This window comes from Peromyscus maniculatus, chromosome 5 (assembly GCF_049852395.1).
Source record: "Peromyscus maniculatus bairdii isolate BWxNUB_F1_BW_parent chromosome 5, HU_Pman_BW_mat_3.1, whole genome shotgun sequence".
NCBI lineage: Eukaryota > Metazoa > Chordata > Mammalia > Rodentia > Cricetidae > Peromyscus > Peromyscus maniculatus.
Window position 1 is genome coordinate 95,167,308 of NC_134856.1, and position 17,734 is coordinate 95,185,041.

The following is a 17,734-nucleotide window of genomic DNA, read 5'->3' on the forward strand; positions in this document are numbered from 1 at the left end:
ACACCATTTCTAAGACAGCTGATGAAATTCAAGGTTTAAATGAGGCAGACAAGTGGAGTAAGTACCAGATATATGTAAGGGTGAAAGCTGTGTGCATTTTTAGATATAAATACAAATTAACACACACACATACAATGAGAGCAATCAATGAAGCTGAAAATAATAAAATGAACTTTAATATAATCTTGGATGGGAAAGGTCTTTTGAATGTTGGAAAGCAAAAAAGAAAGATTGATTAAGGCAAGAGCTATGAAAAATAATTTAGAATTATTTTTCCTAACTAATAAATTATCAATGATACAACTACACAGGAAATTAATGTCCCTAATGTAAAAAGTTGTTAATATTCTAGTAAGAATATTAATTAATAATAGTGTAATTCAAAAAACAAATATAAAACATATCCATTCTCATAACTAGTAATTTTTAAATTATATATTATTGAAAATTTTAAATAGTACCCATTTTAAAGTTTTCATTTTATTTAGTTATGTGTGTGGGGGTGTGTTTGTGTATGCATATGAACTGTGTATTTATAGAAAATATTTTTTCTATCAGGTCTGCAAACTTAAACAGAGAAAGGCCTTCCATCTAGGCTATGTCATAGATTACCATGCTATTGCCAGAAAACAGTATGGCCACAAGTTTAATTTGCTTCATGGGTAAGAAACTGTTTTAATTATTAAGTAGAAAATTTTATTAATTTTTAAGAATCACAGTATTTTTAATGTTGCTTAAAATTCATCAGTTATCTAGATATCATTATCCTTACTATATCACAGAATTTAATAAGTTCAACAAAAATTATAAAATCATCATAACTGATAGCTTTCTATTAAATTCATGTTCCCTAACCTAAGCTACAGTTTAAATTGTATTATATGAGCTTAGCAAAGCATATATTTATGAGGCTAGTGTGTTTTAGACTGATCTGGTTATAAATTCAGGAAGAAAGCCAAACATAAAGTATCAAACAACTATCACTATACAAATTACCTTATGAATCTATTGAAGAGGAACACTGTGCTCCGGATAACACGGGCCGTGCGGGACTCTTCATGCTGAGATCTAGATATGTTCAAGCCGTCATCCATGTGGCCTTCATGGTGCATAATGGCCTGCAGGAGCAAGTGAACAATGTCATTTTTCCAGCAAGGTAGCTATAGAAGGAGATATGTTCTTGCCCTGTGGGAGGCATACCCCCATAACCCCAGTCACTCAGGGGGCAGAGACAGAAGGATTGCAGAAAGGCCTCAAGCCTAGCCTGGGCAACTTAGTAAGAGTCTGTTTCAAACCAAAATAATAAGGTGAGCTAAGCATATAGCTCAGTGGTAGAGTGGTTGCTTAGCATTAGAAGACCCTGGGCTCAATCCCAAATATTCCTCTTTGACAAAAATTAATTTTTTTTAATAATTTTTTTTTGATTTATTAATTTATTATGTATACAGTATTCTGTCTGCATGTGTCCCTGCAGGCCAGAAGAGGGCACCAGATCTCATTACAAGTGGTTGTGAGCCACCATGTGGTTGCTGGGAATTGAACTCAGGACCTCTGGAAGAGCAGTCGGTGCTCTTAACCACTGAGCCATCTCTCCAGCCCGACAAAAATTAATTTAAAAAAAAACACTCCGAAAGCTGAGGTGGGGGAAAGGACCTGGAAGGAATTAAAATCAGAGGAGTAAGCACAATAAAACGCATTCATGTATGGATGAAAAATTAAATCAGTTTTAAAAAGTTGAGCCATAATCACAAATGGAATCAAAACCAGGCAACAGATACAATTGTGCTCAGAGTAAATAATAGGCAAAGTCCCTGTACAAAGCAGCCATGCAGTACAGTGACTACATTATTGTTTTAAAGATGGTTCAATAAATACATTGAGCTGAATGAAACAACAGTAAAACATTGCCCCATATCTGCAATCAATGATTTATCTACAGCCTAACAAACGACAAACCAACAGAGAAGGCATTTCATTCCATTACTATGTAATATCATCAGCGGTATTGTGAACTGATCGATCACTAAGCACTAACCCCTGACTCTGAGGTATCTAAACTATTAACATACATGTGCACGTGTGCGTACACACACACACACACACACACACACACACACACACACACACACACACACATTCTTTGTTAGTTTTCATATCTTGAACATTCCATGAGAGATTAGTGCACATATCTTCAGTGACAGGTCAATGAATTTTCAAGAGAACTCTCTCTCTCTCTCTCTCTCTCTCTCTCTCTCTCTCTCTCTCTCTCTCTCTCTCTCTCTCTCTCTCTCTCACACACACACACACACACACACACACACACACACACACACACACAGCTAATACCTATATCACAAAGGCAGATACTAGAATGGTTTCAGATCTCCCCAGGCCTTCATTTCTGTCCTGTCCATCACAGTGCTCACCACCTTCCACACTTTCAGTGGCTCCAGTCAATTGGCTGAACAATGAATTTGAGGAAAGTGACCATATGTCCCTTCAAGTATGGCTTCCTTCATTCAACACTTAAGCAAGGTAATTAATTCAGGACCCTGGATGAACCATAATCTGTAATTGGAACTAAAATTATTAAGTATCTTGAGTAAAGAGGAACCCATGAAGCAAAAATCAATGAGACACAGATGTGTATTCAAAGGCAAGATGCTTCTCTTGCTTGCTTTTATTAACAGAAAAAAATACTAAACTACTATATTAAACCTCAAAAAGGATAACTAACAAAGTATAAAGATGGAGTTGGTGAAGATAAAAACCGAAGACACTAGAAAGGATGGGTAAATCTAAAATTTGATTCTCTGAGAAGATAGATAAATACACCTCTCCCAGGCTTGGCTGAAAATAAAATAGGAAGGAAGAAACATAGAATACAGGAAACTGACAATGCTAATAGAATCCCAATGACAAAAACAAACAGCAGAAGGCCTAGCTAATCCAGAGGAATAATCAACAGAGATAGCCATGGTGGCACATCTTATAGCCCCAGCTATTCTACAGGCTGAGACAGGAGGATCACTGGAACCCAGGAGTTAAAAGATAACCTGGGAAACAAAATGAGACTCTATCTCAAAAACAACAGTAAGCCCTGGTATTCTAAAGGTGCTCCATTCAACTGATTATAAAATCAATTACACATAGTTCATTTTCAGGAAACACTGGAGGGATAATTTAAGGCTCACAAGCTAGAAGACCTTGGGACTGGATGGTTTTGTACATGAATGCTGATACAGTTTCAAAGAGCTGATATCCTAGACCAGTGGATGGAGAACTTTGTCTTGTCATCTGTCTTTCTCAGTCTGTGATCTGGGAAAAGTCATTCCATTTTCACATGGTTGAAGAGAGACCAATGAAGAGTGATGCTTCAGGACATGTGGAAATTAATAAACATGTAAATTATATGAAATGAAAACTTAACGACTCATAAAGAGAATTTAATTTTCCTCATGAATATATGTAATATTTCTGAATAAAATAAGTTAATTAAATCTAGTAGGATTTTACCGGAATAATGGACTATGGTCAAGTAGGGTTTAATTCTATGAATGTAAGGATTCTTTAGTAACTAGACGTCTGGTATCCTAATTATTTGAACAAACTGAAGGAAGCTAAAACATGATTTTCATTGGCTTTAACTTATAAAACCCAAAAATCACTGTTGGGTTTTTCTTAAATACCACCAAAAGTAATAAAATGAGACCACTTAAAAATAAAAATAATCTCAATTATCTTAAGGATGCAAAAATCCTGTAAGATCTATAAATCAGGAGTGAAAATTCACAGTGAGAAAACATGTAAAAAAAAAAAGCTCAAATGAAAATAGGCTGAAATTTTACAAAAGCTAGATGAAAAATTTTTAAAGGAGGAGGATACAATAATAATAATAATAGAGATAGATATAGATGATGGATGGGTGGATGGATGGATAGATAGATGATAGAAAGAAAGAAAGAAAGAAAGAAAGAAAGAAAGAAAGAAAGAAAGAAAGAAAGAAAGAAAGAAAGAAAGAAAGAAAGAAACTGAAAGAAAGAAACTGAAAGAAAGAAACTGAAAGAAAGAAACTGAAAGAAAGAAACTGAAAGAAAGAAACTGAAAGAAAGAAACTGAAAGAAAGAAACTGAAAGAAATCTCAAAACAATTGAAAAAAACACAGAAGTTAACTTGGGAAGAACATGGCCAGACAAGAGAAGAACAAACATGTTTGTGAGTAAAAACCAAGGTAGGTGCACCAAAGATGGAGTAATACAGGCAGCTAGCACAGATGCAGCTAATGAGTCTTGATCACTCAGCCTGTCATCCCTCATTTTCCTTCTGAGGCTCTCCAAAAGCAGCATCAGCAATTCAGAGTCTGTGATTGTCAGTTTGCTTGGGTTAAAAAGCACCTAGGGAATTAATGAGGCATGCCTTGGAGTGCATTTATAAGGGCGTTTCCAGAGAGGATTAACTTGCAGGATATTTCACATTCAAACCATAATACTGAGTAAATCAAACCACACAGAAAGTGTACGTAAAATTTAGTAAGCTCTATACAAATGCTTTCAGAGCACAGAGAGTGTACAGTGGACCATCTGGGAAGGGAAGAACATTCAATGTGATTTTTCGAGTTAAGACTATGAAGAATGCACAAACCTTGGGCTGACAAAACAAGAGTCATATACTGAAGAGAAGAAACAGCCTATCCAAAAACACAGGTGTGAAAAATCTGTGATTTTCTGGGGAATGACAAGAAGTTTGCTTATGTGATACACTAGATCAGTGAAACGTGATGTATAGAAATTTGGAAAAGGAGCTAGGAGTGGGGGTGCATGCCTTTAATCTCAGCACTTGGGAGACAGAGGCAGGCAGATCTCTATGAGTTCAAGTCTCTCCCAGACTACATAGTTTCACAACTTCCAGAGCTACATTGTGAGACTCTGTCTCAAAAAGGGGGGGGGGGAAGAAAAGAAAAAATAAAAAGAAAGGAAAGGAAAAGGAAAAGGAAACTGATGAAAGTTTTAGAATGTAGGCAGGCCTAGACTGGTACAACAACCAAGAAGTATGGTGGCTATCTTGTGAGCAAGGGGAGATAGCAGTAAGAATGAAGGACAAAGAAAACTAGGCAGAATAAGATAGAATCTAGAAGACAGTGTACTTATTCCCCTAATATTTGAATACATGAATCCCCAAATTGTAATCCTATACATCACTGAGAAAACCCCCACAAGGGTTCATCCAAAAAAAAAAAAGTCAATTATGGTGGCATTGTTGCATGTGGTCCAAGGGGCTGGAAATCTTATAATTAATTAAAAGTAGTTATTATTACACCCTCAGATATAGAAATGGGATCTAAAAGACTGGGCACTGGTTTTGCATGCATAGATAGGCAACTTGATCATCAGAATCTTTTGGATGAAATACTAAATAAACAAATAGTACAATTTGACCTTTAGAGTGTAAAATAATGAACCCTAGCAGGTGGCTGAAGCCTTTGTTTTTGTGCTCCTGTTTTTTTTTCACTTATGAACATGACTGCCATAAGCTCTGTTTGTGTGTGATCTTACCTTACGCTGTATGGATCCCATTCGTGCTGATTTCACATCCACAGACTGGTAGGTTAGCCACAGGCCTGTATCCACATGCTGTATATAGCAAATGGAGTCTCCGTACTTGATTTCCGAGGTTCCCATGCCATCAACTTCTTTTCTCACTCCTACATCCAATTTTTCCTATGTATAAAAAGAGAATAGCATATATTGTAAAAAAAAAAAAATCATTAGTCTATATCAGCAGAACACTATCTTGTAAAAACACGGCTTGAAATTTTCAGTTTTCTCAGGTCCCCTGGAATACTGGCAATGGCTAAGTATTATTCTTTTAAGATTTATTTTATTTTTAACAATTTGCACATACGTTCATCTGGGGTATGTATGCAAGTGTCTCTGTAAAGCAGAAGTGGGCATCAGAGACCCAGGATTTGGAGTTAGAAGTAGCTGTGAGGCCCCCTACTGTGTGCTGGAAACAGAACTTGGGTCCTCTGAAAGAGCAGCCTGTGCTCATAATTGCTGAGCCATCTTTCTAGCATAGGGCTCAGTTTTATTATCTATAAATAAAAGTATCTCCTTATAGGATCAGAACAAAAATGAGACCAGACTTGAAAAAATTTGAACATATCTGGAATTAAAAAAAAAAAAAAAAAAAAAAAACCTTCAGTCAGCCTGATCGACTTTGGAAACAACTGTGAAGATGTGGATGTGAATGAGGCTATTCGTGACAACTGAATTTTTTTTCTCTTGAACTGATCAGAGTTGCACTTTTAGCTCTTGCAATTTCCAAGGTGGACTGCAGAATTTTGTATTACTAAGGAAAGCTGAGATTCAGGAACTGACTAGGTCAAATTCTTCAAATTTCTTTTGAAGATGTATGTGTACATGAGTGTGGGTATGCATGTGCTTGTGTGTGTGTGTGTGTGTGTGTGTGTGTGTGTGTGTGTGTGTGTGTGTGCATGTGCACATATCCAAGGTGCTCTGAAGGCCAGAACAGAAAAAGGTAACGGATTCCTTGGAGTTACAGGCATCTGTGAGCCACCTGATGTGGATGCTGGGATCTGTACTCCCATCATCTGCAAAACCAATAAGCACTATTTATTTTTTGTTGTTTGTTTTACCTGCATGTATGTCTGTGTACCATGTGCCATCCCTGGCACCCATGGAGGCCAGATGTAAGCACTGGATCCCTGTAACTAGAGTTACAGACAGCTGTAAGCCACCATGTGGATACTGGGAATCAAACCCACATTCTCTGGAAAAGCAGCCAGTGCTCTAAGCACTGAAGCCATCTCTCTAGTACTATGAATATTCCTTAAAATAATAATTTCCAAGCTGAATGGACTCCTTCCTGTTTCTCATACATGCCTTCACTAAATAACTATCCTTTCTAAATTCAAGTTATGTTCCTTTTAGGTCTTTGGTTATTTAATTATTGATGAAACTGACTGTGTGTGTGTGTGTGTGTGTGTGTGTGTGTGTGTGTGTGTGTGTGTGTGTGTGTGTGTGTATGTGTGTGTGTGTGTGTGTGTGTGTTCACATATGTGTGGGTATGTGTTCACATGTGTACAGGTGTGCTTGCTTGTGAAAGCCAGAGAATAATCTTGAGTAACATTTCCCAGATATTGCCCCCACTTATTCTTTGAGATGGGGTATCACACTGGTGATACCAAGGAAGCTAGACTGGCTGGGCAGCAAGCCCCAGGGATCTGCCCATCTCTGCCTTTCTAACACTGGGATTACAAACACATGCCACCACACCCAGATTTTCTTCTTTTTCATGGCTCCTGGGAATCAAAGTCATGTCCTCATACTGCAAGGTAAGCAGTGGACTAATGAAGCCCATCCACTACATCAATGTTTATTTAAGAATAGCTTAAAGTAAAAATTAGTTGAGTTTTGAGTTTTGTTTTATCTAAAGGGGCCATTCAAACAAAACAAAAGGGAAGGCCAAACATGGAGGCACACACCTCTCATCTCAGCACTTGAGATCCAGGTGTAGCAGTATTACTTCAAGTCTAAGGCCAGCCTGCTCTAGTAGGGTCTAGGCTAGCCAAGGCTACACCGGGAGTCTCTGTCTCAAAAATCAACACAACACAAAACAAAATGTCACAGATTCTTCATGCCATCTGATTTTTTCTTTCTTTCTTTTTTTTGTAGTGACAATGACCCTTTAATGACCCTAAAATGAGTGAGTGAGTAGATAAACTTTGAATTTAAATGAGTTTTAATTATCAATACAGAATGGTCAAAGCTGCCTCAAAAGCATACAATTATCAACTAAGTCGAATGAACTCTTATGCAAATAACTTAGAACAATAGTCTAAGAATCAGCAATAAAACAGATATACTATTGTAATTTCATTCTATCAGCTGAGATAGAGAGCTAATCTACTTATGCCAACCCTGTCAATGGGAAAATTAAATTCTGGAAAATATAACAATGTAATTATCTCTTCAAAAGAAAACAATGAGGCTCTAAACATTTTTTGTCTTTTATCCGGGAAATGTGATTATAGCCTAATTATTTGTGTTTTGAGAAGTCCTGGACTCATTAGCTGCACAGTAAGGCTTTGTTGACTTTTTATTGCAATGGGCCATGGCCACTGTGAGGGGTTTTAATGAGGAGATTTCCCAAGGAACGTGTTCTGGTAGTGACATTGACCCTGGAGTCAGGTAAGAACTTGCTAAGGTGACATGAGACAAAGGAAACACCCAGGGTCCTGGCTCTTCTTTCTTTCTTCATTTTCCACAGCTCGGGCTTAGGAGAAAATCAGATGAAAATAATCTGGCATTCCAGTGCAGGATCTGGGCTAGATATCTCTAGGTTTTGGGCCTCAGACAAAGGAATGAAACAGGAGCTCCCAGGGATTTGAAAACGTATCAAGGTATCTTTAGTCACAGCAATGAAGATCAGAAATACACTGTGTGTGTGGAAGGAAGAGTGAGCCCATGAGTGCCTGTGGAGGTCGGAGAGGGTGTGGTTCTCCCAGAGATACAGTTATAGGCAGCTGGTAGCCTCCTTGTGTGGATGGGTTCTGGGAACTGACCTCCTACACTCTACAAGAGTAATGCAGCTTCTTAACTGCTGAGCCATCTCTCTAAACCAAGAAGCTTCTATTTCTATGGGAATAAAGGAAAGAACGGTCTAGTTTGGGAAGTTCTCTATACTGATCATTGACAGATCAACTCTACTATGAATCCCCCTTCCCATAATGCATCTGATTTTAATCACATGCATACCCAATTATGCACAGGCATAAGAAGGAAAATAGGAGATTATCCCCTAAAAATTCACTTGGGAAAACAGTTTGTATGCTTACAGCTCACCAGAGGTAGGGGCCCCATGTTGTTAACAAGTTGCTGGCTGCATTGTTCAGAATGTACATGCATACTATTTCCAGGTAAAGATCCCAGGCTTCCAAGTACATTATTGGAAAGAAGGTGTGTGTATCCAAACCCAGCAGAGCCTTTGGTTGCTAAGACATGCCCTGTGCTCACCTGCCTCAAGTGTGTTGAACAATAGTAAGTATAGAGTTTCAGGAGCCAAGAAGAGAACATAGGATAAAAGCTTCCAATAGAAGATGAGCCTACATTATTACAAGTCAAGTAAACAGACTAGGAAGTGGCAGCCATGTAGAAACTCCACATTGACTTCCCTTCCACAAATTAGGGGCTTTTCTATTGAGTTACTATACTTTAGAAAATGGAGATTAGTAGTACAAGTCTTCCCATGGGTAACTACTAGAATTTTTGGGGAAAAAATCAGAAAAGCATGGAGGGACTAGACAGTAGAACTCTAAAAAGACAAACAACTCTTAGCCTGGCTTATGGATGCCAGTCTTTTCCTCGAGGTATACCTGGCTCTATAAATACCACTCAGGCAAAAGGAAGCAACTGTCTCTTTGGCTTGAGGTATCAAAAGAAACACACTCGGATGCAGAGGGGTTTAAAATTTTACAGAACCCCATCCCCGTTCCTGTCAACCAATAATCTGTGCACACAGGGAGGAGGGTGGGAACAATGGCAGCAGGTGGGACTTAGAGAACTAAGTAGAAATATAAGCAACTGCTCACTGCCTAAGACAGGAGCAGGTTTCAGCCTCACAGAGTGACCTGCCTGCAAAACGGAAGTAAGTCTTCAGAGAAAAAAAGCAAACTTCCATCTCCACACTGCATCACTTCTGATGTCCATTATAGTGTCAAAGTTAATGTCAAAAAAGGGAAGTGTGTATGTGAGGGAACAACATAAATGTGGATCCTGATCACACAGCTAGAAGACAAAGAACTTAAGGTGGTTCATTTTTTATGCTTTCATATGCTTTCATGTCTATGAGATGTGTATGTGTGTATATGCATGTTTGTGCATGTGTGTGTGAGCACATGTCTAGGTATACTTACATGTGTGTTCTTGTGCATGTGGAAACCTAAGTTTTGATGTGGGGAATTATCCTCATTGTTCTTCCACCTGATTCACTGAGGCAGAGGCTCTCAATCAAAGCTATAGCACACTGGTAAGTGTCTCCACAGACACCTTGCTCTGGGGATCCCCGTTTATGTCTTCCAAGCCTGGGAACCCACAAGGCAACAACATAGGTTCTGGGGATCCAAGTTCTGGTCCTCATACCTGTGCAGCAAGCACATTAACCACTGAGCCATCTCCCTACCCACTAAAGCATCTATTATACATATAAAACACATTTAAACCCAAGAGGAAAATCCTTTACACACACAAGGAATACACAGATAGGTAATCTCTGCCAGAAAATGCAATGTACATTTAAACACACACACACACAGAGAGAGAGAGAGAGAGAGAGAGAGAGAGAGAGAGAGAGAGAGAGAGAGAGAGAGAGAGAGAGAAGGGAGAGCTCAAAAATCAGAATATTGGATTACCTGGATATCACTGGAACTGGAAGACAAAAGGTCAGTGAAATTGAAATAATACCAACAGGGATATCTAATATGAAGATCACATGGGTACCACAAGTGCTCTACCTGCCCGACATAGTGGCTCGTATCTGTAATCTCTGTATTGGAATACTTGGACAAGGGAACTGCTATGAGTTTGAGGCCAGCTTGGGATGCACAGTAAGTTCAAGGTAAGCCTTGGGGTTCAGAGCAAGACTCCATCTCATATAAGGCAAACCAAAACAAAATAAAACATACTCTAAGATACATAGTTTCTAATAAAACATACTCTAAGAAACATAAGTTTCTGTTTAACAGCAGAAACTTCCTGTAAAACACAGTTTAATTCATAGACCTATTATACCCATCAGGTACATAGCCAGTCAAGAAACCTTGAGATCATTTTGGCATATCATCTTGGAATTCATTCATTCATAACTATAATTTCTGTCCATTTTGAGATCTTAGGTACTATAAATTCTCAAGAAATATTTTCAGTCCATTATTGTGCAGACACTGCTTTCTTCTTCTCTTCTTATTTATATATTGACATGAATACTGTCTTCCACTATCAATCAATATGCTAATTATTGAAATTAACTGTAATCATTTTTTTATCCTCAGAATCTGATCATTGTCTGCAAATGTGAGGCTCTTTTAAAAATATTTCTCTTTCTTTTTAATCATGTACGTGTGTGTATACATATGAGTATATGTACCTAAATGCATGTACCATGAAAGTCAGAAGAGTGCATCAGATCCCTTGGAACTGGAGTTAGTTACAGATAGTTGTGAGCTGCCCAACATGAGTTTTGAGGAGGAGCTCCTGGCTTCTACAAGTGCTCTTAAATGCTGACATATCTGTCCAGCTACATAAAAGGCCAGGTCTCAACAGCAATTTGCTAAGTGAATGAATTAAGTAAGGACTATATATCCCTTTTCATGTCCCACAGAAAATGTGCCAACAAATTACTCAAATAATTCCATTTAGGAAATGGCTTTAAGAGTATAAAATAATGCCCAAAATGGGCACACTGATCTGGTTTCTTATAAACTGGAAACTATTTTTAAACCAACTATGGCCTTAGTAAGTGACACAGAGACACTGTATTCACCAAGCTAGACTCATGAGCATACTAAAACTAGTGCTGTACAATTGCTATTTGGACTCTTCTAGAATTAGCTGAAATCAATCATTCTTATCTTATACAACTGCTGGATAACTAACCAACAGAGTTGGGGGACTGATAGGCCCATGATCTTGAATAATGACAGCCTTTCTCATTTCAAATTATACATTATTAATAATACCTAGTTACATACCATCTCCTTAAGAAAGACAATGGTTAAAGTTAAGAACAACTGAAAGGTCAAAAGAGAATATGAGGCATTGGAACACATAGCAGGTAGAACTGTCTGCTGCCAAGTCTGAAGACCTGAGTCTTTATGTGGGATGCTTTGAGGGATGGATAGAGATGTGGCTTGGTTGAGAGGTTGCCTTTCTAACATGCATAAAGCTGGGTCCCTAGCAGCCAATGCATATACCAGGCAGGTGACACATGCCTGTATTGCCAGCACTTGGGAGCTGGAGTGGGAGGATGAGAAGTTCAAGGTCATCCTCAGATACATAGCAAGCCTGAATCAAGATGAGGAAGAGAGGCAAGGTAGGAAAGGAGAGAGGGAGGGAGCTTTAAAACTCATATTTTCTGAACCAAAAATAAAAATCTTAAATAAAATAATATACGAAGAATCCCAGCCTGGAAATGTTTCCGTCTATTTTTGCCCTCATCCCCACAGGCCTTTTAATGGCATTGCTAGTCTCATTTGAGGCTGTCATCCTATCACCTCCATGGCAAAAGACTTCTATTCACGGTGCACGAGGGAGGGAAAGCAGGGAGTTCACCTACCAAGGAATATGTCAGTGGGATTTTGAGCTACAAGAAAATTACACCGGTGTACAATACATATATGCCTGCCAGGGCCTACATGATCATTAAAACTGACACGTAAAGGCATCTGCAAGAGCCGGTTAAAAGTTCTAGAAATGGAAAATAGGCCTTAAAAACCTACAGGTGGGAAACTGCATTCTTCATTATGTCGACTGCTTCCCTGAACTGGGGGCCCATGTCACTTACATTATAAACTATGTCCTACCTGATTCGATTTCTTCTGAATACATAGGGCTGTCATCAACTGGTGATTTTTCTGCCAGCTCCTGAACTTGGGATTGGCTAGGGAACATTCACATCAGTGTCACAGGCACCCTTGTGACAACCCAAAAAATATGTCTTTTTTGTCGACTAATAGCATGGGTTTTATTTTGTTGATGCTTTGTTTTGTGTTGTTTTGTTTTGTACAACATTTTTTTGTTTTGGTTTTGGTTTTCTTTTTTCTTTTTTCCAGAGCTGAGGACCGAACCCAGGGCCTTGCTCTTGCTAGGCAAGCGCTCTACCACTGAGCTAAATCCCCAACCCCCTTGTATAACATTTTTAAAAACCCTTGTCATTTATGAGTCTTAAGGAAGAAAGATCTTCCTGATCTGTAAGTTTTGAGAATATAATTACAGCCTGGCCTCAGTGTGCAGGTCTTCCAGGATGGCTGTTCCTGTGGAGGGCGAGGCAGGAAGACCGCAAGTTCAATGTCTCCATTTCACGAAGTTCAAGGGCAGCCTGGGAAACTGATTGAGACCTTTTCTCAAAATTAAAGGTCAGAAGAGACCTGGGGATGCAATGGAGCCCAGTGGCAGAGCTTAGCATGAACAAGGCTGCTCACTCACCAGCACCACAAGATGAAAAAAAAAGAACGTCTCAACCAGAATCACTATAAGGACCACTGAGGCAGACGCGAGGCTTCTTCAGAGTTGAGGCAGTGCTGGGGATAGAACCCAGGGCCTCATGCATGCTGGGCCAAGGGTCCACCCTGAGCTATGTAACCAGTAGAGCTATGGAACTAGTCCTCTTCACATCTTTCTGTTAGGAGAGGAATCTTACAAACTTGCCCAGACTGGCCTTCAACTCATGCTCTTCCCTCCTCCATAGCTGAGATAATAGGCCTGAGCCACCAGGCCAGGCTCTGGGTGGATTTTCATCTTGGAATTCAGAAAGCTGAAGATACTAATAGAGTCTAAAAGAAAAGTTCATCATTTGCACTCACCAAGAAAAGCTTACTCTTTCACTAACAGCCACAGAGAGAGTGTATCTGCCAAGCCACTTAGGCACTGCAGACCTGAAGCATACCTGAGTCAAAGACACAGTAAGAAAAAGGGACTTTTATCTTCCAGAAGGGATGTGCTCATTTTTCTTACTGAAAACAAGGAATAGTGCAACATACGTTTCATGTCTATCACTGACACTCCAAGGAAAAGAATCTCACATCATGTATGTGCACACAGGGGCAGAGGAGCTTGAGTGATTACTCGGCTGGTAAAGTACTTGCCCGGCAGGCATGAGAACCTGAGTTCTAGCCTCAGAGCCCATAGGAAAAAATCTGGCAAACACTTGTACTTCCAGCCCTGGGAATAAAGACAGGTAGATCCCTGGGGCTCACTGACCAGCTAGTCTAGCTCAGTTGGTAAAACAGGCCAGTGAGAGACCCTGGTTCAAAATATGAGATGATGGCTCTTGAGGAAGGACAGCTGAGGTTTACTACTGTCCTCCAAAGGCATGTACACACACACACACACACACACACACACACACACACACACACACACACACATATAAGCATGAACCTGTACACATGTATACAGGATATTTATGTGTGTCTTCATGTGTGTTCACATATGTGTGTTTGTGTGTGAACTCAACATGTATTTTAAAAATACAGAGCTGGGACCAAATTATCACTAATAAAGGAAAGTATAAAACTGTGTATTCCATTTTCTCTAAAATTTGATCATACGAAAACTCTCATTTTATTTTGTTTCCATTGGTTTAATGTGTCTTTATTATATAATTGCAGATAGTACTCTGCTGAATAAATGAATTTTAATTTCATTAGGCTTCTTTCCAATTAAAATGTGGTATTTTAAACATTACAATCAACACTATTAACATCTTTAATTTTTCACAGTCTATGTGTGGGGAATGTATTTTTATACGTGTATTTCTCTGACATTTATTTTTTCCTGGGATTCCCATTTTTATATTGTAACTTATTTTAAATAAAACTAAACTATCAAAATAGCATCTACTACTAGTACTGCTGATGTATATCTATAATCCCAGCACTAAGAAGAGTAAGGCACAAGGACCATGAGATTGAGGACAGCCTGGGCTACATATTGAATCTCAAGTAAGCCTAGCCTATATAGAGAGACCCTGTCTCAGAGAAATTTATATAAATATAGTACACCAATTTATGCACATAAAAAAGCACATGAGTGGACTTTACTTCTTAAATATCAGAAACATCTATTTTTAAAAATATTTTCTAACAATCAAAATTATATAAAGCATTACTGAAAAATTATATCCTGATTTATCCCTTTTCTAGAATAACACTAGAATACATTAATACCCCTAAGTGTTTCTGTTAGATGGAGTTTTAATTCTAATTACAGCTCTATTTCCCACACAATTAATGATAAACTTCTAGAATCTACCATCTATAATTAAAATATTTAAAATAAGAAATAGAAGGAGAGCCTGGAGAGATGGCTCAGTAGTTAAGATCACTTAGTGCTCTTGCAGAAGACCCAAGTTCAGTTCCCAGCTTCCACATAGGGTGGTTTACAACTGCACATAACTCCAGGGACTCCAGTGCCCTCTTTTGACATTCAGGGGCAACCACACACATGTGCATATATATATACATGCTCATAATTAAAAGTAAATCTTTTAAAAACATATAGTGGATAGAGTACTGTGTATTCTAATGGGACTGTGTAAACCAAAAAGCAACAATACTTTTTTATGAAGAAGAGGAGAGGGTGATAGCAGGTAAAAAAAAAAAAAAAAAGATACATGACAAAGTCACTTCTCTACTTTAGAATAACACAGAATGAAAATCTAAGTTATCTGAAACACACCATAATGGTCTTGGAATTGATATGGGGTGTGGGGGTGGAGGTCATTTTCATAATGTTCACAATGCCAAAGACTGAGAAGACAAGGTGGTCAGAGGAGGCCCAAGGGTGGCAAGTGGAAGGGGTACCTTGGAACAATTACAAAGCCCTCCCTTCTCATTCTCAAGAGGGAGGATTAGCAGAATTTAGGATCAGCACATTGGGATTTGATATCCTTCTCCCAGAAATGTGCCTAGCTTTGGACTAAGTTTTTCTGGTCAGCCCAAGTACTCATGGCCTGGCTTCAGAGTTACTCTATTTCTGTCCATGTATATTCAGAATGAGAACGCAGTTGAAATAGAGATGAAAAACATACATGTTGTACAACCTCACACATAAAAAAGAATCTAAGATAATCAGAGGTACATTCTAGACTAAATGCTAGAGGTATATTCTAGAAGTCACTCTAAAGCTTCCATCCCAGGTGACAGACAAGGAGGAGGAAGATGTGATCCACACTCATCTCCTCAGAGAAGCCAGATTCTAGAGACTGCTGAAGGAGGATTATGCTTCTCTCATTGAAATACTTCAAAGGTTATAAAATGCCTTTAAAATGATGAGTTTGGGGCAGCAGAGATGGCTCAGCCTGTAAAGGTACTTTGCAGCACAGCCTGGTGAGCTGGGTTCAATCCCAGGAACCCATGTAAAATGAATAAGGCAGAAGAAAGGGATAGACTTTAAAAGGTTGTCCTATTCCCTCCCCAGGTATGCAACCCCCATAACAATAAGTAAAAAGTAAACTAAAAACAAACAAACAAAAAACAATTTTAAAGTTCAAAAGAGTAACATCCATAAACTATTTAGAAAGATGTCATTGATTTTTATCAAAATCAACTCTGCAGTTCCTAAGACCAGAATCTCCTGAAACCTTCCTGTCCATTGATCAAAAACAGTTCAACTTCCAACAAAGGAGTCAACAATAGTTAAAGACAAAACTGTTCACTTAAAATGTGAAAATAACTTTTCAGATGCAAAGCAATAGTTAAAGGCATTATCATAGATACACACTGCAGAATATTGAATTGCCAAAATTTCATTATAGAAAAAATGTTGTTGAGCAAGATATTTTGTTAAAAAATAGTTAAACCCAATAAGTATATAATTAAGTCTGTTTACTATCAACAATTCTTAAAAGTTTCAATAAAGGCATAGAGTTATTTTTGAATGACCAAACTGCAAATTATCTTAATTTATCCCTGATTGCATTACTGAATTCTCTTTTTAATTTTTCACATTTGTTTATTTAGTGTATATGTGCATGGGTGGGTGTGTGCATGGGCATCAGAGGACAACCACTGAGCATCGTTTCTTTGCTTCCAACATGTGGGTCCAGAGGATCAGACTCAGGTCATCAGGCTTGGAGGCAACACCTTTATCTGCTGAGCCATGTTGTTGGTCCCTCTTTTTTAAATGTGCAATGATAGCTATAAATAAACTATATGATAGAAAGGGTAATAATTTTTAAAAGAAGTAATACAGGCAATTATCTCAACCTCTTGGAAAAAATCAACTACCTGATCTGTGAGTAACATTTAAAATTTGTTGCAATTTTAAAAATTAAGTATCTTCCTGAATCCCAGCTCCACTGTTTGTCACTCTCTCATCATGTGTAATAGCCTTTGAGAATTACATATAAAGAGCCTGTGTGTGTGTGTGTGTGTGTGTGTGTGTGTGTGTGTGTGTGTGTGTGTGTGTGTGTGTAAACCAGTTCTTAGCACCCTTCAGGGTTGAGTGGTGCTGTGGACATGGGAGTCAAGCAAAAAATGAGCTTCAGAGAAAGAGTTCATCACAGTCATGTTCAGACAGTGGCCTCGCTGCCTTCAGTGGAGATGGTAGCATTATTTGACCATCAGCTTCCAGAATGAGAGTCCCTGAATAGAAACCACTGAGAACCTAGGCAGTAAAGAAATTAAAATGCAAGCTCAAATCCAACACTGACAGGATGTTAGGAGAGAGACTCAGAGGAAAAAAAATGTATCAAAAGCTACAGCTGAAGGCAAGATGCACCAGTAGCTTGCAAAGTTATTCTCAGCTCTGGAGTTAGTGTCTCCACTTCCAGGAATCTGTCCTAAAGAAGTAAGTCAGAACTATGCACATTCTAACAGCTGTCATCCTCTACTTGATTATGTTCTTACGAGAGACCTGTGTCTATTGTGATGGGCAAACCCTCCCCCGCACACATCCATCTTCTACCTTCCTTCCTGTCTTACGTTTCTTCTCTCTTC

At 38.6% G+C, this 17,734-nt stretch overlaps 1 protein-coding gene across 2 annotated transcripts in view; it reads right to left on the reverse strand.

Annotated features, from left to right (window-relative positions):
- The window catches only part of Ryr2 (ryanodine receptor 2), a 581,527-nt gene that overhangs the window by 284,691 nt on the left and 279,102 nt on the right, over positions 1 to 17,734 (reverse strand). For both annotated transcript variants that reach the window (XM_076572925.1, XM_076572926.1), the window contains 2 exons: positions 5,553 to 5,717; positions 997 to 1,118 (listed from right to left, as the gene is read on the reverse strand). In XM_076572925.1, the coding sequence (XP_076429040.1) occupies positions 997 to 1,118; positions 5,553 to 5,717 (287 nt within the window). The remainder of the gene's footprint in view (positions 1 to 996; positions 1,119 to 5,552; positions 5,718 to 17,734) is intronic.